Source organism: Lytechinus pictus, chromosome 12 (assembly GCF_037042905.1).
Source record: "Lytechinus pictus isolate F3 Inbred chromosome 12, Lp3.0, whole genome shotgun sequence".
NCBI lineage: Eukaryota > Metazoa > Echinodermata > Echinoidea > Temnopleuroida > Toxopneustidae > Lytechinus > Lytechinus pictus.
Window position 1 is genome coordinate 28,877,864 of NC_087256.1, and position 25,830 is coordinate 28,903,693.

The window sequence follows — 25,830 nt, forward strand, 5'->3', positions numbered from 1 at the left end:
AGCCTATTAATCATTTTGTTGGCCAGGTTTATAATTTTTTTCCAGAGCCCTGATGTGTTATCCAGATGTAAAAATTTCTGCACACACTACATACATTCTCTATTGCTTGAAGACTGTTTTGCTCACTATGCACGTAATTTCTGGGAATCGGGGTATCATTCACTCACCATGTAACAAAATGTAACAATGTAACCCTGAAACTCATTTTTTCTCAAGTGAATTTAAAGGGATGGTCCGTGTGGGAAATATTTATATCTTAATACATAGAGTATATTTCTCTGAGCAAAATGCCGAAAATTTCATCAAAATCGGATAACAAATAATAAAGTTATTGAAGTTTATAAAAGTTTAGCAATATTTTGTGAAAACAGTCGTCGTGAATATTCAATAGGTGGGCTGATGATGTCACATCTCCACTTTCCGTTTTCTTATGTTATTACATAAAATCATGATTTTTTCATTATTTCATACTTGTGTGAATAATATGTCTCCCTTAAAATGAAAAAAGTTGCAGCAATAAATATCTAATGTAAAATCAATTGTCAATCCAATTTTTCTAGTTCTTGGAGGAAAAAATTTGAATAAACCTAATTTCATATAATAAAATACAAAAGTACAAGTGGGGATGTGACATCATCAGCCCACCTAATGAATATTCATGACGACTGTTTTCACAAAATATTTCTAAACTTTAAAATTCAATAACTTTGTTATTTGTTATCCGATTTCTATGAAATTTTCGATATTTTGCTTAGTGAATTCTACTCTATTTATTAAGCTATAAATACTTTCAGCCCGGACCATCCCTTTAAGGGTAGTTTGGGAACATTGGAATACCCAGTTTTCCAGGAACAAGGGATGAATGCAGAATTTACTACAGTGGTGGGGGTTGGTGGTATAAAAAAATGCAAGAAGTATAAAAGAAAACTTCCTTCACCTGTGAGGACATTTCATTTTCCCAAATGGAAAAGAGGGGGGGGGGGATATGCAGGCACATACCCCCTTTGCACCCCTCCCCCACCCCAGAACTCGTGCCATCAAATTGCAACAATTACGTATTGATCAGAGAGCCTCAAGGGCCATTAAAGTTTCACAACATTCCCAAATTTACCCATTTCTTAGAACTGTTGTTGGTTGTGCCTATTGCGGTAAAACACTTTTTGTTTTGAACAATGTTTATACTTACAGAGAATTGAGCATTGTTTTAACATGGTTTCAATTATCCTTTCCATAATTGCCTTCTAGTTCTGGTTTCGCAGAGGAAACAATTGATGGTAAGTTTAACAGCCAATATTGTCTCAATTTACATGTACTGTACAAATAGTTTTAACTGATTCCAATCGAATTTTGAAGCATTGTCTTGTGTTTATTGAGAATTTCCAGGGTTAATTTTCTGAATATAACCTTGGACATACATGTACAATGTACATTAAAGGAAACCAAAACCCAAGAAGTGAAGCAATCTTATTGGTAAGAGTAAATTGAGAAACAAGAAATCCAAGAAACCTTGATAGAATATAAGTAGATAATTGTCTACTGTACATGACACTTGTCTCCTAGCACCCATATTCGAGACACATCTTTTGTCAAGATAAGAGTAGACTACTTTCACACCAGTCTGATTAGAAAAATTCCTTTACTGTTGAAGGATCTCAGTATTAAAGCAGGCCTGATGTATTGTGATATACCACCACACGGTGAAAAAAATTAACCCATTGATTAAGCCTGTCTCTCTAAACAACAAGTTGTTAAAACTGTTTAAACTTTTTTTTAAACAATAGTTGTTAGATTGACAGGCGTGGGGTATCCAGCTCCGTGATAACTGATGGAGGCTACAGTGTGTTATTTCTCAATTTTTTCAAATACTGGAATGGGGAGGTTCAAGATTGTTTTTGATCATTTGCTATTTTGTTTATTATTGTAAAAAAGTGTTCCTTTATCAATGTAACACTTTGTTTGGTCATTTGTTAAAAAACGTCTTTGATTGTAATCCTTTATTTTTGATATGGAATCAAAAAAATGAAATTGAGTCTTGATTCTGATGTTAAGGGGGGGGGGGCGGTGGTACACTGTGCAGTGATGTAGGCTGTAGCTTGAAACGCACTTAGATCTATCCTTTGGTTCAAATGATGGGGATACAAGAGCACCTATTGGTTTTGATTGATATTCCATTGATTTCTGTAAAGGAGGGGCCCCGGGGGAGGGGGGGGGGGTACCAGGGTAGTGGTGTACAGTGAAGTTCATTTATATATATATTATATATACCTTCATCAAACAGCAGGGAGGGGCAATCCAATACATGGGTGTACACAGATGCTTCAAACGACTAAGAAGTAAAAAGAGAAAAGGAAAGGGATAAGGGTGAAATATATTATTTTCTGAATATTATGTCAAAATCTATCACAAACTTGGATTTTTGTAATAAAAATGTCGAAATTTTTGCTTGCTTGCTTCGCTCGAAATTTCTTATTAATTTTATGCGAAATGCCATGATCAAGCCCCTCAAAATTTTTGGCTCATTATGCCACTGATCCAAGATAATGTTTTTTTTTCTCCATGGATTCCATTAGTGGGGGGGGGGGGGGTGGGGGTACAGGAGGCGATTCACAGTTGGTGCGCTAGTGCCCTTTGGTAAGGCATTAATCCTCATTACCAGGTCCTTCGGAGAGGACCTTAAGCCGTCGGTCCTCTGGTTGCTTGCTTACAAGCATTCATGCTTTCTTAGCAATCAGGTAAAAAATCCCCACCAATCAATCAATCAATCAATCAAACATGTAGCCAGGGCAGTGATGTTTTGTCTTTAATGCCTGAATTGGTTCAAATAGGGTGGGGGTGGGTTCCAAGAGCGCCCAGTCTAATAGCATTTGATCTGTTCCATTGATTCCAATAGCAGACCTTGGAATCAACCACCTCCATCAATACCATATGGAATGCACACACCATTTAATCATCTTTCAACCGTACTTGTACATGATATACTGTATATATCTCCATCTCTGCCGTCCTTAACCTTGCTACATGTACGAGTAATAATTTCTCAACTTGCTTGGCTAATACTTGCCCTCTAATAACTGCCTGATAGCATCATCAGTGAATGACCTATTGTGAACCGCTAGTTGGGCCTTTGTCTCGATGTAGTGTTCAGACGATGGATTTACGCTACATGGAGATGTATGAATAATGGTTTGAATAGGTTTTCGTCTGAACTGAAGTTGATCCTGTTGCATCAACTTACTATCAATTATAATCCTCATTTTGTCATCATTCGAACTACATGTATGGTTTGAAGGCAATAGAAATAAATATTTCTTTGTAATAAAAAATCAATGATGTCAGTTCCCCGGGGGGGGGGGGGGGAACTCGACCAAAAAAGTAGTGGGTATGTGCTGCGGGCGAGACAAAAACGGGGGCCTTGGAGCGGGCTTATTGTAAAAAGGAGGGTCCTCGGAACTGGCTTCGGAACGACAAATGTTGGTGAAAACGGGGGTCCTTGGAATGGGTCGCCTGCGTGTGATTGCGTATTCATCCCTATGGAACGGGCATAGGTGCATGCAGCTATAGCCCGGCGGCACGGGCGCCGGATGCGCTAGCGCAGATGCGATGGTCGGACAGTGCTCTGTGGCCGCTTTTTACCAAAATTACGGCTCATTGTAGCAGATCAATACGGCCGGAACGGCGTTACGGAAAATATGCGAAGCTTTGGAGCGGATTTCTTTCTTCTTTTTTTCTCAATAAGACAAAAATGCTATGCCTTGGAACGGAAATTTGGGTGTAAAAATGGGGGTCCCCTCCGCGGCACATACCCACTGTGCATTATATACTGAGTGCCCCCCCCCCCCGGGTCAGTTCGCCAGGTTTCTTTCCACATTTTCATATTTCTGCAACCAGTACATACATGTATTGCAACACTACGTATTTGACTATTTGGGTAGTCTAATTTCCGTTCATTTTGAAGTGCAGGCTGTTCATGGGCAAGGTTTGATAGCTGGAGATCATACAAATCCATCAAAATTGTTGTCATGATTGTAAAACGATGTGAAGTGATTGAATTTTGATGCAGAAATATTTGTTGTTAATACTTGCAAGCAGTTCATAACTCCATGCATTGGGCCCCATCACATCATCTATCACTCTGATATGTGTCCTGTATGTTCTCGTAGTTTCACACATCAAAAGCTTGGTAGATGATTGCAAATCATGTGACATTTATGTTCCTTTAAATGGGAGCTTAATGAAAAAAAAAGCTGAATTCTAATTTCACTTCATAGTTGGTATCCTTGATGTTATCATGTAGATAGATGTCTAATATTACAGTCTAGTGATTTCACACGTGAAATGATTGGAGGGTAGCCATTAAGTGTCAGTCAAACCAAGGACTGTCTCTGTAGATACCAGAGGGATTGGAGGAACTCCTTCATCTTGATTAAAAAAACAAAAACAGAATCCTCAGTAAAAGTTAAAGTGATTGGTTAACATTGGTTTGACTTTTAAAAAATCTGAGCTAGAAGGTCACACTTGTCACCTGTGTCTGTGATATGTTACAAAAATGAAGCCCAGAAAAAATTGTGTTCGAAAATAATTATTTAGTGCTTCAAAAATTGAAATATAAAGTGACCGAAAACACCATCTTAATTTCATCCCATACACTTATAAATGTGTACTATTTAGGCGTCTATAAGACGCCTATTTACAAAATCGGGGTTTGCCTTGTAGTTTTAGCTTTTCATTCTCAATAATGGTTGTTTTCAGGGTTTATTAGTTCTAATACATGCACTTGTACACATGTTTCATCTTGGTCTGAGAATTTTTTAAATCGGCTGCTCACAAAGTTAAACAATACCTTAAAAGTGAATTCTGTATAAAACACAAGATTTTGACATTTTTTCTGATGAGTTTTGAAAGCTTAATTGTTGTCTGTGTTATATGGAATTATTGATGAAATATGTTGCCTATTAGTTATTAAACAGAGGTGTGGTTCAGTCATTGTTACCTGGAATAGCTGACTTCTTATACTCTTTGTATGCTGAATTAATTTTGGGGGGATAATAATGAAAATTGTTTCCATGTTATTTTCTTTAGTTCAAGATATCTATATTGCACCATTGATCGTTATTACTATTATTATATAGATGTCATCCAAGAATTGTCTTTAATAATAGCTTATCTAATTTGAAGGTAGGGGAGAAAACGATTGTTGAATTTAATTGTACGAATGTGCAAAATTGCAACATCAGCAGGGTGCTACATAAGCACTTGCCCGATTGCCTGGGGCAAGTAAAAGTTAGAGTCGGGCAAGTCTTTTGAAGTAAAGACCAAAACTACTTGCCCGAATTGGGCAAGCAAAATTCTCACAGTAGAATGACCAAAATTAGGGTCGATATGATATTGACCCTAATTTTGGTCATGGCAGGCAAGATAAAATCACTTTGGAAAAAGAAATGCAATAACAAGGTAGATCAGTTCATGTCAAAAGAGAGAAAAGGTCAATGGTTTATAAAACTGCAAAACTTTCTTTTAAAGAGGCAAAACTATTTTTTCAAGGGTTTTTTGGGGCAAGTGAAATAGATTTTTGGGCAAGTATATTTCAACTATTTAAAAATTTACTTGCCCGACTGGGCAAGTGCTTTTAAAAAGTTATGTAGCACCCTGGTCAGTGTGGAAAGGGTTAAGAAAACATCTGCATGCAGCAAAAAATGTATTACTATTTTTTGAAATTTTTGTGGAGCTACTTTTCACAACTTAATGCCTAAATTGCAGTGAATTGGGATTTGTCATGACTCTTTTGAGCAGACATGAATATCTTGGGCAAAATCATCTGATCCCTTGTCAGTTTTTGTCCTGGCTGCATGTCAGAAAGCAACTAGACTGAACATTTTGGGGTTCGATTCTGCAGAAATGTCTTTTGTCCTGCAGGGGTGGGTAGATTTTTGGCCAGCCAAAATGATATTTGGACCGCCAAAATCTTGTTCTTCAATGTGAAATGGGTACTGCGTGTAGAGATTGAAATATGGAGCCGATGTAGAAGAGAGAAGATGCCTCATTACGATCAGAAATCGGGGGAGATAAATTGGCCGTGTTGATGGTGTCATTTCGCCGGTGCCAAATGGGAGAAGGACAGGCCAACCAGAGCGATGGTGGGGATGAGGTCCTTCACCTGTAAAATAACTCATGGTCTGCGGGGCGATAGTAGGGGCTGATGCACTCTTGGGGTTGGCTTCTGATTTCTCCGGGGACCCATCCACAATTAGAGAAAGAAACATGCCACAACCTGAGATAATCATTACGCCGTGCTTGAGTACCGCCATCGGAGGTGTTCACACTGAGGCGTGATTCATCATTTCTAATCATGTTTTTTTTTTAATATTTGTTACATGTATATTTTGTCTGTAGAAATGGATATTGGTAACATTTGTTATATACAGTAAGATCTGTTATGTGATAGCAAGGGTTCAAGCCTTGGTCATATCCATCTACCATTATAATCATTAAAATCACGATAATCATTGTTATTGTCATATCATCATGATTATCATCAACATTGTTATCACTATCATTGTTGTTGTCATCATCACCAATTCACCATCCTCATCATCATCCTTACCATCCTCATCATAGTCATCATCTTCATCATGTCATCAGCATCATCATCATCATCATCATCATAATTATCACCATCATAGTCATCATAATCATTGTCATTATCATCATAATATCATTAGCATCATCATACATGTAAATATAAAAAAGAACACTATCACAAATAATCTGTTCATATCTAATTTAGATGTAGAATTTTTTAATAAAGAAGTCTTTTTAGATTCAGACTGTGATCTTCATTGTATTGGGCTGAGGTGTTCACATTTAGAAGTTATTCACCTTATTTTACATTGTTTTCAGTTTTCTGTAGTAATATTGAATGAAATCTTGTTTTTTGTGTTGGGCTATATTTTTATACCCCCGCCAAACAAAGTTTGAAGGGGTTAGGAATCAGTGTATGATCGGGCAGTTGGTCAGTTGGGTGGTCGGTCCATTGCAAATCTTGCCCATCAAAGTACTTCCTCAGTTTTAAACCAATTCTCACGAAATTTGGCACACATATTGGTGTTGGTGTCAAGATTCGCACGACACATTTTTCATATGTGTTGGAAATTCGGTTGCCATGGTAAATATATTTTGGCAAAAATAAGGTAAAAATCTTGCAGTTCGAACTATTCTACTAGTAGGAGAGGGTGAAAAAGAATCCGACTAATGTACATGTATTAGTGTGTGAGTGAGTGTAGGGTTTTCCAAAACAAATAACTACTAACGTCCGGATCAAGACAAACCACAACTATGAAATGCCTACATTATAATCAAAGGACTAATAGAGAGTGGTCAATTGATTTTATTATTCCCTTGTGTGATGACCGGTCATTAGAAAGTGCTAACGACCAGTCATTAGTATTTTCCGATGTATACAGTACTGTTATTTCATCTGGGTTTCAATATTTGTTTCAAGCAGTGATTTGTTTCAAGGCATTGATTGATGCTATTTGAGAGTTTTATGATGGATAGACCCTTTTGTATAAAGTAAGGCGATGATCTACTTACATATGTATCATCTGATCAGAATTAGAGCATGTTAAGCATCTACCCATAAAATACAGGTCGTAATCAAAGATTGAGGCTGGACAGGTGACTAGACATTAAAATTCCCCCAGGGTATGATGATTAGTCATTAGAAAGTGTTAACGACCAGTCATTAGTATTTTCTGATGACCGGCTGGTTAATGGAAATGTTTTGTCAGTTGACCAAAGATCTATGGACTATTTGATGTGTGATTTATAAGATTGTAAACTGTAGAAATTCTAATCCATGAGACATTAGTTCTTGCTATCATTTTAGCAGCTTTCATAGATCTTTAAGAACATTTTGGGAAGAAAATTTGAAGCAAATGCCATCAATACATTTGACCTTTATATTGAATCATAAAACTGTAGATTTCAGAAATTAAAGTAAATTATGCTTAATTTATTTCATTATGTTTATGTATTTTGAGAAAAAGGTACAATGATAAATGCATGCCTGAATGCGTCACAGGATGTTTACCTAACATTGGATGCTGTAGTTTGAGTGCTCTGTTCAAATAAATTGGAAAAAAGAGAGGGCTTCTTAATAAATTAAATTTAATCATTTTTATATCTACATGTAAGAAAGGAACTCGAAGTTGCTTCCCAAATTCAAATGTCTTATTTGAAACTTTTATATATTGTAAGTCATGTTTTGCAGGTACTGAAATTAGTAAAAGTGTTTTGATTTGAAAGAACTATTAAAAAGTAATCAGTCACTTTTTTCCATGTCTTTTTTGTGTATTGCGACTTACCAATTTTCGGACATAGTGGTGTCCATAATGTACCTTTCTGTATGTACATGTACTATTTAATTTTAAAGCCTCATATGTCAAGATAAAATTTGCAATATAATCCTGACAGAAAGACCTCCCCTTTAAATCTGATAGCACCAAGTATTAGAAACGACATGTTAAAGTGTAATGCAACTTACCGTCGAATCGCCCAAAAAGTACAATGGTGAAAATTACATCGATTTCAAATTTCGAATTTATAGGTTTATATTAACATTCTCAAAGTGTTTGCTTCATTTCTCAAAACATTTGAAATGCATCACATTGCATCATTGATGAAAATGAGGCTCCTGATGATTTCACTATAAACACTATTATTTCTATTTTTTTATTCTTATTTTAAACTTGATGATGTAACACACTCTACTTTCAACATAGAAGTGCCATTCATTTGATTTGGGGAAAGTGTCCAAAATGAGCATTTAATATAATTTCTTGACTATGCTTTCAGATCATGTGGAATACTCCCTGCAATTCAAATCAATATGTCAAGTATGATTGATGAAGCACGTTATCAGTATCATAGCATAATATTAACCCAATATTGTGCCCTTAATAGCAGAAATCAATCATCTCTATGACTCTCACATTGTACATGTGCATGCACATTGCATGTAAAAATTCAAGGATCGATGACTTCCTAGACATTATGTTTTACTCAATGTATAAAATACAATACATGTACATGTGTTGGGAATTGGTTCTTATTAGTTACATTTTTTTTTCATCTGAAAGATGAGGAAGTTGATGATTTAATATGATTTTTAGCAGTTCCAGCACAAATTGTGCTAGAACTGCTAAAATTATGTCGTGTTTTCAAAAATAAAGGAAGACCTTTTGATTTAATACAAGATCGAAAGTTTGTCTAATAAATTAATACTTAGCTGAAAGCATTGACTGTTTGATTGACTTGGCATGCTTTTCGAATGAAGTGTACTTGAAAGAGGATTTATTGAAAAAATTACTCTCGTCTAGGGTTGATTAAACTTTGTTGATTGCTTTGGATAGTATGACAAATAATTCATTAATTTTTCTTTGTCGAACAATTCCATTTCCACATGGTTATGAAATGAGAGTGAAAATAAAAAATACAATGTTAACACAAAGTGCTTATTTCCACTCTACAGAGTGCGTTAGGTGCTAAACTCTTGAATATAATGTCTCAAATTTTTGTAGAAATTAGAGTTGAGTGCACTTATAAAATGATATTTCATGTACAGTATGTTTTCAATGCAATCTTTTGTTCAAGGAATTCAGAATTTCTTGTAGTTTGCTTATTTATGCCCCTGGCAATTTACACTTGATTTGAAAGAAAGTGTCTGCTGAACAAACTCTCTGATAGAAGATTTTATTATGTTTTCCTCGAGAGTACATTTTACGCAGTGATGGATCCAAGGGGGAGGGGGGCACATCCAGCACATCCACCCCTTTGAGAGCCAAATTCAAAATTTGTAATTAAAATAAGCAGTTTTTGCACAAGTGTGCCCCCCCCCCATTTGAAAGTCACAGCATATATTTTTAATGGGAATGGGAATGGGAATATGTCATTAATACACAAGTGAGGATCTTTTTTTTTTTTTTGCTTGTCAAATTTTCAAAAATGTGCTCCCCCTTTTGGAAAATCCTGGATCTGCCCCTGCATTTACATGGTATGTACATGTTGCATTGAAATTAATTAATTTTGACCTGTATGTTTCTTACCTGCATGTGCTTGGGTAATGAGCAAAATATGCACCGTGCAATTAATTTTGATAAATAAAAATGTGTATAGATAATCGCCCCCATTCATTGGGTATAGGCTCATCAGCAAACGGGGCGCATTCTCCATTCCCTGAGGAGCATTCCTGCATTGCTCACATATATTGTGATGCATTTCTCTTCATTGGAGAACAGTTGCAATTGATTTCACAACATATGACACACACAATGTTCTTAATTGAAAAATAAAAGCAAGTCATGCATTTTGATGCTATGTACCTGTATCTAGCTGAGATCAGAGATACCAACATGTGCATAGGTATTGTCAACATTTTAATGAACTGTCCAAAGATATTCAATAGATTTTAATTCTTGATTAAAGGAATCGAGTGTGATTGTTTAAAGGACAAGTCCACCCCAACAAAAAGTTGATTTGAATAAAAAGAGAAAAATCCAACAAGAATAACACTGAAAATTTCATCAAAATCGGATGTAAAATAAGAAAGTTATGACATTTTAAAGTTTCGCTTATTTTTCAAAAAACAGTGATATGCACAACTAGGTGAGTCAGTCGATGATGTCCATCACTCACTATTTCTTTTGTTTTTTATTGTTTGAATCATACAATATTTCATTTTTAAAGATTTGACAATAAGGACCAACTTGACTGAACCATATAGTATTAAACAATGCTAATTCCACACGTTCAGGGAGGAATTAATCATAGCACTTGACAATTAGGAGAATATTTCATATTTCATATAATAAAATACAAAAGAAATAGTGAGTGGATGACGTCATAGTCCCCTCATATGCATACCAGCCAGGATGTGCATATAATTGTTTTGTGAAATTAAGCGAAACTTTAAAATGTCATAACTTTCTTATTTTCTATCCGATTTTGATGAAATTTTGTGAGATTATTAACATTCTAGTTTAAATATTGTATGTAGTAATTTTCCCTGAGGGATTATTTAAGAACTGCTCTCGCTTAAGTCAAGATTTGCTTGTGAAATATCAATTTTGGTCTCTTTTGACACTAGGTGGAACTGTTGGTGATACACGTATGTGCAGCTACAATTAATGCTTCCTTGATACAGCTTCATATTATGATCATATTTATTTATTTAATTGTCTGGTTATTTTCCTCCCTTCATTTTGTTTATAGATCTGATGTTTTTGATCAAGAAGAACAGTGTCCACATTTACTGCAATCCAACCAACTACTATTACATCCTGCCTTATGTAGCCCATTGGCCTGACTTACGGTTTCATCTTATGACAGAATCTGAGGTAAGTCTTGACTTTTTTTTTTGGGGGGGGGGGGAGCTTGGGGTGAAAAGATGTCACAGTGGTCAATATCCGAAAATATCTCTTTCCATGACAGCTGACCTACACGTACCATTATAGGGAAACACTTTTAATTTGGCCCATACATGCACTTTTGTATTTTCAGAGTTTTTCTATTTCATTTTCAATTTTTGCATGATGGGTTGATTAGATATGGGGGTCACAATAAGAGAGGTCAAAGGACAAAAAAGTATTAATGTAAGAATTTAGAAGTTACATGTAGGTGTGTAATATATGTGTAGGCATGTTATTTGGGAGTGGAGGAGGCACTTTTAAAGAATGACTAAATCAGGATCTACAGTAGTTTCAGTCTGTTTTTTTTCCAATGTTCATATAGCTTCCTTTTGAAATCTGATATGGCATATTATCAATACTACCTCCAAGCATGTGTATTTCTATAAGCTTTTTTTAATTCTTTTCTGTAATTTATTTTGATTCACATGCATAACAAATCCTAATAAATCTTTTCTGTTTACAGTATGATGAGGAGGAAGCCGCCGAGGAATTCAAGATCGTTAGTTTCTTGGATATGGTCAGAGGTTGTGCTCTTGTCGGTGTTCCTTACTTTGCTAAAGGTAAACAAAGACCAACAAATTTTCTTTCTCTTTCTCTGTACAATCCAAAAGAAATGATTTTGATATACTTTGCCACTGTAAGCCAATATTTCACCATGCAGACATTTTCATAATTTTGTATTGAGTCATCATATTCATGAGTGTTTTTTGTACTTATAAATTTGATTTAGTTTTCATAACTATGTAGCAATGGCATAATGAAGTGGAATTTTTTAGCGATTTTTTACTTTATATGAAATTAGCAGAAATAAAACCACCTTAAATTTGAGCTCATATACAGTCGTAGCATACTGCATAGAAGGAAATCTATTTTAGCGTTCGTATTTATTAGCCAAAAGTGCTCACTATTTTTGCATTTCCTTTCCATATTCTTCATTCTGTGATATATGTAGCACCAGATTTTGATCACCTGGGCCTAGTAAAACAAAGGTTAGCGATTAAAGGTCAAGTCCACCTCAGGAAATTGTTGATTTGAATCGATAGAGAAAAATCAAACAAACACAGCGCTGCAAATTTCATCGAAATCGGATGTAAAATAAGAAAGTTATGACATTTGTAGGTTTCGCTTATTTTTTTCACAAAACAGTTAAATGCACAACTCAGCGATATGCAAATGAGAGAGTCGATGATGTCCATCACTCACTATTTCTTTTGTTTTTTATTGTTTGAATAATACAATATTTCAATTTTTACAGATTTGACAATAAGGACCAACTTAACTTAACCATAAACTGTTAAAATAATGGTAATTCCGCATGTTCAGGGAGAAATAAAACTTTGTTTCACTTGACAAGGAGGAGAAAATTAGAATATTTCATATAATAAAATACAAAAGAAATAGTGAGTGGGTGACGTCATCAGTCTGCCAATTTGCATACCGACCAGGATGTGCATATTTTGTGAAATTAAGCGAAACTTTAAAATGTCATAACTTTCTTATTTTACATCCGATTTTGATGAAATTTTCAGTGTTTTGCTTGTTGGATTTTTTTCCTTTTTTTCAAATCAACTTTTTGTTGGGGTGGACTTGTCCTTTAATCGCTAATTTGGAAGAACAATTCTGATTGGTTCCCAGTCGCTTCTACTGAGCAAAATGCGCATGCAACGGTAATCGCTAACCCTTGTGTTACAGACCCCTGGGCATTACCTGCGTGGAAACATTTTATGTTACAACTTTATTGCGACTTCTATCATCAATCATTTTGGTAAATTAATCATATATTTCAGCTTTATGATGACTTTTAGATATCGCATCGGTCACCAATCATATTTGTTTATTAATTGTTGAACATTGTCTACCTATAACGCGTGGAGGCGCGTTAGTTCAGTCGGTAGAGCGGAGGACTCGTATTCCGGTGACCCGGGTTCGATTCCCACTTGGTGCGCTAGTGCCCTTTGGTAAGGCATTAATCCTCAGTACCAGGTCCTTCGGAGAGGACCTTAAGCTGTCGGTCCTCTGGTTGCTTGCTTACAAGCATTTATGCTTTCTTAGCAATCAGGTAAAAAATAACCACCAATACCAATAAGTTTGAAATAAGGATATGTTCTTTTTGAAATATGGGTAAATAACATGAGGAGGTGTATGAAATTATGCAAAATCAGAGGTAGCCCTGAGCATTTCATACTCTAATACCAGTATAGAGAACAACATGTGAGCGTGAATGTTTTGAACAGTTTTTACATGGATAGTCCTGAACAAAAATGCATGAATTACATGCGTTTCCTGTTTTTCACCCAAATCAAATTAAATTCATTATTAATAAATGGTTCTCATTACATCATTAATGATTCATTGGATCTCGGCTTTTGAAAAGGAAAGGTCCATTTGATAAAATTAACATTCCAGCTCAATGTAAAATTCTTGTTTTTATTTGATTACCAGAAATATGAAAAGAAATATGCCCCTAACAAATAGTAAAATGTGTAAATTTTATTTTTACCTGCTAAAAATGAATACATCGTAATTTGCTTGAAAACTTTATTGAATGTTTCATAGATATAAAACTTCATCAAATAACTACGAATATGCTTTTTTTCCCTATATAGTGATTTTCTAAGAATTCATTTTCTCAAGATTCTTTATTGGTCTCTTGAAAATAAAAGACAAATGTTAGAGGCATATCTTGGAAAGTTTAATTGATGTTGGATTTGAATTGGAACTGTTTGAGTTCTCAACAAGGGACGATTAATAGGTCACAGAGGACCTCTGGAATATCACTTATTATGGCAGTTTGACTAATAATGGTCTGCCAGGGTATTGGCACTGGAACGAGGCTTTGTTTCCATATAAACTTCATGTGTGTAGGTAAAAAAAAACATGGGGGTATATATAGCCACCATAAATTGTAATTTACAGACTCATGACCAAAGGTTCGTTTCAGTAATTAGGCCATGTATTATTTTACTACGTACAACTTGTTAGGACAAACTGGAAGGAAATTTCTTTTCAAAATCTTTCCATATCCGTATACATCGTAATTTCCACTTTTACACATTAAAAAAAATAAATTCACCAGAAATTTGTGGTCGTGTTTGCAACATCAAGGTTTTTTATTGACTATAAAACTAAAAATTTCCTATTTATCATAAATATATATTACTTAAACCCAGCAAAAGTATTAAAAAAACATGTCTCAGAACTTTCATCATACATTCTTGTTTTTCATACATGAACATGTACCTTGGAAATTTTTTTGACAAGCCATCAGGGAAAACCCCAGCTAATATGTTGTGGAAATATTATGATTGCCCTCGGCACTATATTACCTCTCCCAGGCATTGAAACGCTAAAGTCAAACGATGTATGAGCTCATTTCTAGGCATTGAAACGTTAAGTGAAACGATATATGGGTTCACTTTGAAGGGGAATGGAGCTACTTAGTGGCCTTACACTGCCAATTGATTCTCTTGTACTTTTCAGGTCACTGTCAGCCCTTCAACCCGATGTTTGTGGAGAAATGGCCTATTGTACAAGCATACGGATTAGAAGGATACGCAACGTAAGAAGATTAGCCAGTAGCATGGCCATTCCATTCTCCCTGTTTGTGCTTTCTTGTACATGTAACCCCCCCATTTAATCATGATCGATTGGATGTGTTTTGATGTTGAAGTTTGGAGGAAATTGCATCCTTTGGCGGAAAAGGGGAAAGTGCATTGGTGGTATGAATGAGGGGGGCAGAGTGACTAACACTCCCCTCTCCTAAAATGATTTTCACATCATTACATGATGAATTATGACATCCATTTCACCCTCTGACTTTATATTCCTGTAGTAAGTGGGTATGTCGCTCTTAATCGTCGAAAAAACATTCAATATTAAAGGTCATCAGTCAATATTTTTATTTTTCAATTTCATGATAATTTATAGGCCGTAATATGTGTATTTGTTTGTGCAGTTTGGGTAATCACCATCCCTACAGTTTGAACAAATGTGAAATTGTTATGAGTGAAATTTACAAAATTCTAATTTATGTTTGTGTTTTACATGATGTGACACACTTAAAATTCAAATCAATTTAGTATCCACCCCTTGTGTTTTATCTGTTTTGAAAAAGGAATTTTTCCAGCCAACAATTTCTTATACATGTGATAAAATTTTGTCTGATAAATATTCTGAATGAAAATTTTATGAACATACATTTGATACCCTTTTCACTAATTCAAAATATTAATTTCAGTCACTTCCAATAATGTTGCAATAACACAATTGCTAATTAAAATAATAAATGTTAATGTTCCTTTCACATCACTTCCAATTATAATGTCACAGTATTAAAGGGATGGTCCGGGCTGAAAATATTTATATCTTAATACATAGAGTAGAATCCACTGAGCAAAATGCCGAAAATTTCATCAAAATCGGATAACAAATAATAAAGTTATTGAAGTTTTAAGTTTAGCAATATTTTGTGAAAACAGTCGTCATGAATATTCATTAGGTGGGCTGATGATGTCACATCCCCACTTTCCGTTTTCTTATGTTATTACATAAAATCATAATTTTTCATTATTTCATACTTGTGTGAATAATATGTCTCCCTTATAATGAAATAAGTTGCAGCAATAAATATCTAATGCACTAAATCAGTTGTCAATCCAATTTTTCTAGTTCTTGGAGGAAAAAATTTGAATAAACCTAATTTCATATAATAAAATACAAAAGAACAAGTAGAGATGTGACATCATCAGCCCACCTAATGAATATTCATGATGACTGTTTTCACAAAATATTGCCAAACTTTAAAATTCCATAACTTTGTTATTTGTTCTCCGATTTTGATGAAATTTTCGGCATTTTGCTCAGTGAATACTACTCTATTTATTAAGTTACAGATACTTTCGGCCCGGACCATCCCTTTAACAGGGACCCATAACACAGAATTATGATTAATTGCAGATTACAAAAAAAAAAAAATCTATATCTTCCTTTCAAGTAACTTCCAATTATTTTAATATTGCAATATGAACAGAGCCCTGTAACAAAAAGAGTTATGATCAATTACAAATAAATAAAAAGGTATCTGATTGGCTGATTGGTTGGCTCGTTGAAGGATCTGCACATCCTAGCTATCTTTTGATAACAGCTGGGTGAGGCATTTCATAAAGCTGTTTTATAAGTTAAGAGTGATTTTATGAACGACTGGTGATTTTAACTTGTGGTAAATGATATTCACCTTTAAATCTTCATTGGTGATTATTTTGCGCCTGAGAAAGGATCACCAGTCGTTCTTAAAGTCGCTCTTAACTTACAAACAGCTTTATGAAACACCCATTTGGGCCCCATATTACAGAGTTACGATTGATCCGATCAACCTTTAAGAATATGGAAATTCATCAATGTCATAATTTTTTCTTCAGGAAATTTGCTCAATGTCCATTTGAAAACAAAGAGAAGCATTATTGAATTGTCAAGAAAACAGTGAATGTATGAATGTACATCATATCTAGAAGATATTTTGAATAAACATGTATTTTAGATGTTGACGTTGCTGGCTTTCCATAGTTATGGTTGATTGGATCAACCACAACTATGCAACACCCACCTGGACTCTGTCTTACAACAAGTTGCTATAGAATTTTTTTATCAAACTCAAATTGCGATAAAGCTAGAATTACTATCTCTTAACTGCACAAATTGAGATCAATCACAATTGGAGTTTGAGTTGAATCTATCACAAGTCTTGGGGGTGTTTCATAAAGCTGTTTGTAGGTTAAGAGCAACTTTAAGAACGACTGGTGATCCTTTCTTATGCGCTAAATAATCACCAATGAACATTAAATGGTGAATATCATTTCCCACAAGAAAGGATCACCAGTCATTCTTAATGTCACTCTTAAACTTGCGAACAGCTTTATGAAACACCCCCTTCGTAAGATGGAGCCCTGGGGGCCATTTCATAAAGCTTTTTGTAAGTTAAGAGCGACTTTAAGAGCGACTGGTGAACCCTTCTTACGCGCTTAAACCATCGCCAATTAATATACCATTTTCCACAAGAAAGGATCACCAGTCGTTCTTAAAGTGTCTCTTAACTTACGAACAGCTTTATGAGGCCCGTTTCATAAAGAGTTACAACTGTTGTAACTTTGCCATTATGGCAACTACCATGGAAACGGGGCTCAGCAGTTAAATCAAAATCAAGGTTGCCTTGGTAGTTGCCATAATGGCAAAGTTACAACAGTTGTAACTCTTTATGAAACAGGGCCCCTGGTCTAATCTTTATTGCCTGTCCTGAAAAAAAAAACATTTAAAGATGATTACCCCCCCCCCTGTATTCTAGTTCAGCCAGCATATTTGATTGCATCATGCTTGCTCGATATGCTTGTTTCTTTCATTATCTATGATCTCATTTTTCATTTGATATACAGGGGAGGATTCTTCACTATGATGCATGAGGTAAGCCGTTAATGTAGGAAAATTAGGCCACTGGATTGCCGATTAGTCATTTACATTGCGGAAATTCATGGTATACAGCATAGCCTGTCCTGGTTTGCAGCATATGTTATCTATCATCAAATTCTGTATTTTGTTTATTATATGATTGGTATATATTAGCTTCTTTGTCATTACGAAACTAGTAATGTTGCTTTCATATGTTTCGCTTTGATTTTCCTCCTTCGCTCTCCTCAAATTTATCAGCTGTCGTGACTTATACATGTATGTTTGTAATTATACTCCACGTTGCATGCACTATAAATTCATGTGCATTTCAAGCCAGTGGGCTGCGACAATGATCATTTTAATAAATACTATTATTATTATATCGGCTGGATTATACTCAAATGTGTGTACTGTTTGAATTGAATTGTGTGAAATAGAAAAAATTACTAATCTAACTAAAACTTCATATCATTAATTAGATATATTTTAACAATTTTTGTTTACAATTTGACTAAAGATATAATATGAATTTTTTAAATTCAATAATTGATAGATTAATTTGATGTATTTGATTTATTGACAGGTAATTGACATCAGTAGTCCTCTTGCATCTGTTTATGACATTGTTGACCCTGTTGCCTTGGAAACCATAGTGACCAATCAACTACCCCTCTTCGAGCGTCAGTGGTCATCCTTGCTGACAAATGTGGATGTTTCCTAGTAAGATTTTAGCTTTTTTTTCCAGATTATTATTAGAAACATAATACTGTATGTTTAATTTGGACACATATAATCTCATGAAACAGAAAGATAATACATGTATGATATGATCATACATGATATACATAATTTATGATGATGTATAAAGATGATGGTATGTATATATTCTTCATGAAATGGATGGAATGTCAATCGGAAGAAAATGAATGTTTAATTGAATGAATGAATCAATGATTGTTTTCTATTCTGCATCGGAAAGGGGACAATCATCTTTATTTTATCTGTAAATGATAATAACTTGACAAACTATTGTGCAAGTATGTGTATGCAATGTACATTTTAATTCTATTTTCTAATCATTTTCGCAGTAAAGCCAAGGCCTTTTCAACACTTCTAGAGGGGATGGTAGGAGAGGTAAGATCTTTGTGCAGAGATCTGTTAAAGGACAAGTCCACCCCAACAAAAAGTTGATTTGAATAAAAAGAGAAAAATCCAACAAGCATAACACTGAAAATTTCATCAAAATCGGATGTAAAATAAGAAAGTTATGACATTTTAAAGTTTCGCTTATTTTCACAGAACAGTTACATGTACATACCGGTTGGTATGCAAATGAGGGAATTGATGACATCACTCATTCACTATTTCTTTTGTATTTTATCATTTGAAATATTCTAATTTTCTCCCCATTGTCCTGTGAAACAACGTTTTATTTCTCCCTAAACATGTTGAATTACCATTGTTTAACATTTTATGGTTCAGTCAAGTTGGTCCTTATTGTCAAATCTGTAAAAATTGAAATATTGTATAATTCAAACAATAAAAAACAAAAGAAATAGTTAGTGAGGAACATCATCGATTCTCTCATTTGCACGTGACTAAATTGTGAATATAACTATTTTGTGAAAAATAAGCGAAACTTCAAAATGTCGTAACTTTCTTATTTTACATTCGATTTTGATGAGATTTTCAGCATTATGCTTGTCTGATTTTTCTCTATTGATTCAAATCAACGTTTTTCTAAGGTGGACTTGACCTTTAATAATTTGAAGTTTTGAAGATTAATTCTTTTGGTAAAACCCAAAACTTGATTCGGTTTTTATTATTGTCTTCTCAATGCACAATCATTTGATGCTTAACTCTTGTCAGCGATGGAAGGAAATTAATCACTTTTTCACTTATTGTGAAGTGCATGTATGTAATGATAAATATGACATACAATTCTCAAGGTATCCTCTTGAAACATCATTGCATGCATCGGCTGGAGATTGAGCTCGATAGCTCAGATATTTGCAAACCTCCCCGAAATTGCTCTATCACTTTAAAGGAGAATGAAACTCTTGGAGCAAGTTAGCTTTTGTGAAAGCAGAAAAATCAAAGAATAAGATCAACAAAAGTTTGAGTAAAATAAGACTAGAAATAGAAGAGTTATGAGCATTTGAATGTCGAGATCACTAATGCTATGGAGATCCTCCCATTGGCAATGCGACCAAGATCTATGATGTCACAGATGAACAACTCTCCCCTTTTGGACACTGAAAATATACCCCAAAACATCTCTTTTTGCTCATTCTAATCATATGACAAACGATTCATCAATGATATAATGTTGTGAAACCTCTGTACTTGTCCTCTCATAAAGAGAACACCTCACCTTGTGATAGACTCTATAAAAGTGAGAATATAAGTGAAATAAGTACTAAAGTAATGAGGGAGTTGTACGTGTGTGACATCACAGATCTTGGTCGCATTGCCAATGGGAGGATCTACATGGCATTAGTGATCTCAATATTCAAATGCTCATAACTTTCTTATTATTCATTCAATCGTCCTCAAACTTTCAACAATATGTTTCTTTGATTTTTCTCTTTGACATGGATTCAGCTGGTTTCAAGGGTTTCATTCTCCTTTAAAAGAAAACAATATTTCTTAGAATAAGAGACAAAAAACATACTCTTGACGACCTTGTATTCTTAATTCATTGAAAATAGGAAAACTTTGATGTTTGTGTATTCTGTTTCTTTCTCTGACTGTTTTTCATGGCTATTAGATTTTGCTGGTATTAATTTTATAGCCTGAGAATGTTTTTGTTCTCCTATATCTGGATGCAGAAACATGTTGATGTTTCCGGCTCTTGGAATGTGAATATGTATATTACATAGTTTGTGACTTAAAACTTGAATCCATTCTCTTGGAATAAGCCAGTTCACGGTTAGCTCATGATCAACTTCTCAAATGACCTTTGTGATTTTTCATTAGGATAAGCACTATCATTTTCAAATGTAGATGTTGCGTAAGCTTTACCGGTAGAGTATTCAAATTCTAAGAACAAAAGGCATTGTATAGACCAGGTGACTAGAATAGCACATCAGGGATAAAGTTTGGAAATCTGTTTTATTGTCTGCCTTTGGCACATTTGACTATTGTTTAGGCTACTGTCAAATACCAGTGATTATGAAGGCTCTATTTATTACTCTTCAGCTTGGATGTGATAAATATTTTGAAAGGAATACATGAATAATCATCAAATCACAAATGCCTATGTCAGTGAATTTGAAAGCCACCTTCATGGTTGTCTCCAATGACCTTTTTCTGCTCGTGCGCAGTTTACAACCGTGAACAGGCTTAGTTATTAACCTGAAAATTGCCTTATCCCTGCAAAGTTCTTTTAAAAATCTTTTTGCTGCTAAAAATCAAATGCAATTGAATATGGTAAGGCATGAAAAGACACCCCATACAAAAATAATTAATAAATAAAGGGAATAAGAAAACAAGATAAATGAATAACAATATAAATAAAAAATGAAATTAAAATAAGATAAAAATGAAATAGATATAAAATATTAATAAAATGAAAATATGAAAATATGAATAATTAAAAAATAAATAGAAATAAATAAATAGACTATTAAGATGACAGAAAACATTTTACAAAATAAGAGTTGAATGAGTTGGGAAGTGTGCAAAGAAAAATCAAAGAGTTGATTTGCAACTGCTATATGTAATATTCAAGAGATAATATCTATCTGCAATCATTCATTTTGATCATAAATTGATTTCTTTCATATCTGTAGCCACTGAAGAGTTACTACAGCCATGGGAAGGTGTCCAACTTAAGAAACAATGAAGGGTAAGTCAGTTGAATCACTAGATTAGACGTCATATCGGTTTGGCTTTAAAAAGGGAAGCTCACCCTGACAAAAAGTTTATTGTAAAAATAGCAGAAAATATAATACAAAATATTTGTCAAAGTATGAGGAAAATCAATCAAAGATGAAAAAAGTTATTAGAATTTTGATTATTTTATTTGTGACATCATATGCGAGCAGCTTCCCTGTATTTCGTGTAGTGAAAAAAAATCAATCAATCAAATTTCATTTTCTAAAACAATTGAAAATGGTTTTTATTGTATCTTCAGTATATCAACACACAAATTATTTAACACCAGCTCCTGGAAGAAAAAAAATTAGTCACTATGAACTATTAATAAGTTAATTCAGTTCAATTCAATAGTGGTTTTATTTTCAAAATTTCCAGAGGTTGCAGCCAGTAGGCCGATATTTGCTTCCTTTAATAAAATATCATATTGTACATAGTTGATTAAGGATTACTGAATCAAAAGATCAATTATACCATTAACTTTTTTTTCATTTTATCAGTCAATAAACCAATAAACCAATCAGTCTCAGTTGGGGATTAGTTGTCTTTGCATACCCTTCACCCCAGGAAAGATGTCTAACTTTGTAGCATAAAAGTTGTATTTTTTGTGCTAGTCTTGTCACAAGAGCCACTTGTTGATCAACATTTCAATCAGGGTCTGTGCCAGCAGACTATTGAGAGACTGAGCGTAGGTATTGACAGATTGGGGTTTATGGGAAATGTGTGTTATAGCATAATCAGCCAGTCTTGAATGGGTTAGATTAACCAAGGGGGGGGGGGGGGTGGATGTTTCACAAAGATTTACATGTAAGTATGACTTAGAGTTGCACTTAGATGCCTAGTTGCATGCGGTATAAAACGCATGACCGCATTGGTCAGATCATGCCAAGAGGACGCGTACTACTTCCTATTGACCAAGATTGTGTTTTGCATATCGTGTACGCGACAGCATTTAAGTGCGACTCTAAGTCATATTTATATCTTTGTGAAACACCCCCCTGGGGGGTGTTTCACAAAGATTCAAGTATGACTTAGAGTCGCACTTACATGTAAATACCGAGTTGCGTACGGTATGAAAGGCTTGACCGCATTGGTCAGATCGTCATGTCATGAGGACGTGCACTAATGCGTGTCTATCAATAAGATCGCGCGTTGCATATGATGTACACGTCGGCATTTAAGTGCGACTTCAGTCATACTTAAATCTTTGTGAAACACACCCCTGAAGTGATTAATCTTGGATTTCATGGGGGGAGAATAAGGTGACCTGCATAAGGTGACCTGCACAGAGCTGCCAACCAGTACGTTTTTGCAACCAAAAAATGTTTTTTCTTTAAAAAATACGAAGTTGTAAAAAAATAACACAAATACTGTTATTGGATCAATGTAATGTCAGGTAACTTTTTTTTCCAATCATTTTGTTAAAACCAGGGTGAGATATACACATGTTTCAATGTTTTTTTTTTTCATCTGCAAGAGCAGTGCGCATTTTAGCTTGCATGCAGCTAGAGCACCGCGATGAAATATTATGAAATACAGTTTTTTTTGGGAAAATGCAGTTTTTTTATCACAGAATACAATTTTTCATTCCCAGAGGTTGGCAGGTCTGCCTTCATGTGACAATATTTTTATATTTAGAAAACAGGTAATATAGTTGTTAGTCCTAGAATCTCTTGTTTATACTTTTCTTTCTTCCCTTTTTGTCCTCTGTCTTCTCTTTTTTTTCTTATTGTTTTTACTGAAAAATATTTTTTTTAATGGTGGCAGAGGGGATGGAGGGGGGGGGGGGGTGTGCAGTTGCCCCTTGTAGAGATGCCCAGCCATGCAGCATTACCTTGCCCCTCCCCCCATAGCACCATCCTTGCGATAAAATAATAAATAAATCAATCATGTGATTGTTATATTCCATTGTCCAGGCAATCTGGTAGGAAGCCATACGTCCTGTTTGGTCAGAACTCGATGAAAGCTCATATGAATGTAACCCAAGAGGGTGGAATTCTACCAGGGAAAACTCTTCACATATCGGGTGTAGGGGACACTCCAGCTAAACATATGGTAAGTACATTATTGAATCTGATATATTATGAAACCCCTCACCCTTTTCAATGAAATGAAATACATGAGCAAGAAATTGATAAATCTGCAGCCCAGGTTTGATCATAAATATCTCTCTAGTTTTTAAACTTGGTGATGATGTCACTAGGGAGCATAATGCGGTAGGCTGGTATATCCATGTATATCAAAGTTTATAAGTGATGAGGAGAGCTACGAGGATGCTCTGTCTGGAAGCATCGCAGTGTAGCTGCTCTGACTCTTGCCCTGTAATCAGAGGGTTGTGTGTTAGAATCCCACCGCAGCCTCTCATCCTCAAACAAGGCATCAACCCAAACTTTGCCACTCTCCACCCAGGTTTTAAACTGGTACCTGGTAGGATGCAAAAGCCTGTGTAGCATGCCTAGCATTTTAGTCCCGAAACTCTTGTTGGAATGCTTCCCAGGGAGTGGAGAAAGTGCATAAATTGTGTGCGGGCATGTTAGGATGTGATGACCGAGGTAACGGTACAATCATAAAACATTTAGAAACATCATTCTGTTGTATTGAGTGCTCTATAAAATCAGAATATTATTTTGGAGTTATGACATAAGTGGCAACTTTCTTTGCATTGAAAGAGTTCTCTACAGTAATTAGAATATGGTTTTCAGGCATTATCAAGTTGCTAATATTGCCATAGATCTAAAATACAGCCTTTTCTGACCTGTCATAACAATGTGTAAATGTTGAGATACAAAGTTGTATCAACCCACCAAAGATATATCTATATTGATGTATGAAAATCAACTAGAACATACTGAACCTAGTTTCTGGAAATGGCTGGTGAATTATACCCTCTGTTTGTTTTGATGATGGAAGTGAAAGTATATTATATCAAGTACTATCTTCCTTTAAAATGAGCATAATGTTTGTGACCCCTGGAAAAACCTTTATCAGGGTTTTTTTTTTCAGGGGACTGTCAGTCTTTGATAGTGTTATTAAAGAGATGAATTAATTTTGTTAAAAGATAAAGATTTGTTCTGACTGGATGGGTAGTAATAGTATACTCTATCAGTTCCTAGCAGCGATACCTGATTGGTGTTTCATAAAGCTAAACAATTTTATGAAAGACTGGTGGCATTTTCTTAGGAGGGGATTCAACATCATCGCAAATTTAGTGTATACCATTTACCACGAAAAAGGATCACCAATTGCAGGAAAAGTCCCTCATAAGGTATGAACAGCATTATGAATCCCTCATCAGGTCTCAATGCTACATGTAGGAACTGATAACTCATATAGCTTAGTTATACTGATAAACAGAAAGCTGAGGAGGAATTCTAGAAGAGAGGGAGAAAAAAAAGATCAAAAAATTTATTTTTATTTATAAAATTTCAACAAAATATGAATAAAAGCAGAGCCATAGATGGGTACATGCAGCTTAGCTGCCTGGGTATGGGAAAAGCTAACTTGATAACTGTGACCCGAGGGTCTCTCTCCCCGACCAAGCTACATGCACCCAGAATTGGTCTGTAATAATAATAATTGATAGAACATTAAAAGGAAGATAAATACACAGATAAAAAAATAATAAATTTAAAGCAGAGAAATAAATATAGACATGATTGATAATGTGGGTTGTGTAATACTTGAGAGAACATGAAACTACTTATCTCAATAATCGAAGTTGACAATTAAATCATAAATCTTGAAATGAGAGTGTATATGTTTTAAAGGAATTAACTGCACAAGAAGTTGAAAGCTGGAGATAAATAGATTACGAGCATCTGTGCAAGTACAATCACTGTAATTTGAATAAGGTACCAGAAATTTGAATAAATAATGTTTGAGAACTGGTAGAATATGTAAACACAATAAACAAATCTGGGATGTAACAAAACAGAATAAAAATAAACAGCAGTCATATGGTATTGAGACATTTAAAACTCAGATAACATGTATGTATGTCATCAGAGGTGATCTACTCTGTAAATTATGCAAAAAAGAGCCAGTCCGG

At 34.7% G+C, this 25,830-nt stretch overlaps 1 protein-coding gene across 1 annotated transcript in view; it reads left to right on the forward strand.

The window, feature by feature from the left end:
* LOC129272701 (dynein axonemal assembly factor 9-like) overlaps positions 1 to 25,830 on the forward strand; it is an 84,304-nt gene that overhangs the window by 10,783 nt on the left and 47,691 nt on the right. The window contains exons 4-12 of the mRNA XM_064107250.1: positions 1,246 to 1,274; positions 11,269 to 11,393; positions 11,929 to 12,025; positions 14,946 to 15,024; positions 17,891 to 17,918; positions 18,487 to 18,623; positions 18,992 to 19,037; positions 21,698 to 21,753; positions 23,699 to 23,837. Coding sequence (XP_063963320.1) covers positions 1,246 to 1,274; positions 11,269 to 11,393; positions 11,929 to 12,025; positions 14,946 to 15,024; positions 17,891 to 17,918; positions 18,487 to 18,623; positions 18,992 to 19,037; positions 21,698 to 21,753; positions 23,699 to 23,837 — 736 coding nt within the window. The remainder of the gene's footprint in view (positions 1 to 1,245; positions 1,275 to 11,268; positions 11,394 to 11,928; positions 12,026 to 14,945; positions 15,025 to 17,890; positions 17,919 to 18,486; positions 18,624 to 18,991; positions 19,038 to 21,697; positions 21,754 to 23,698; positions 23,838 to 25,830) is intronic.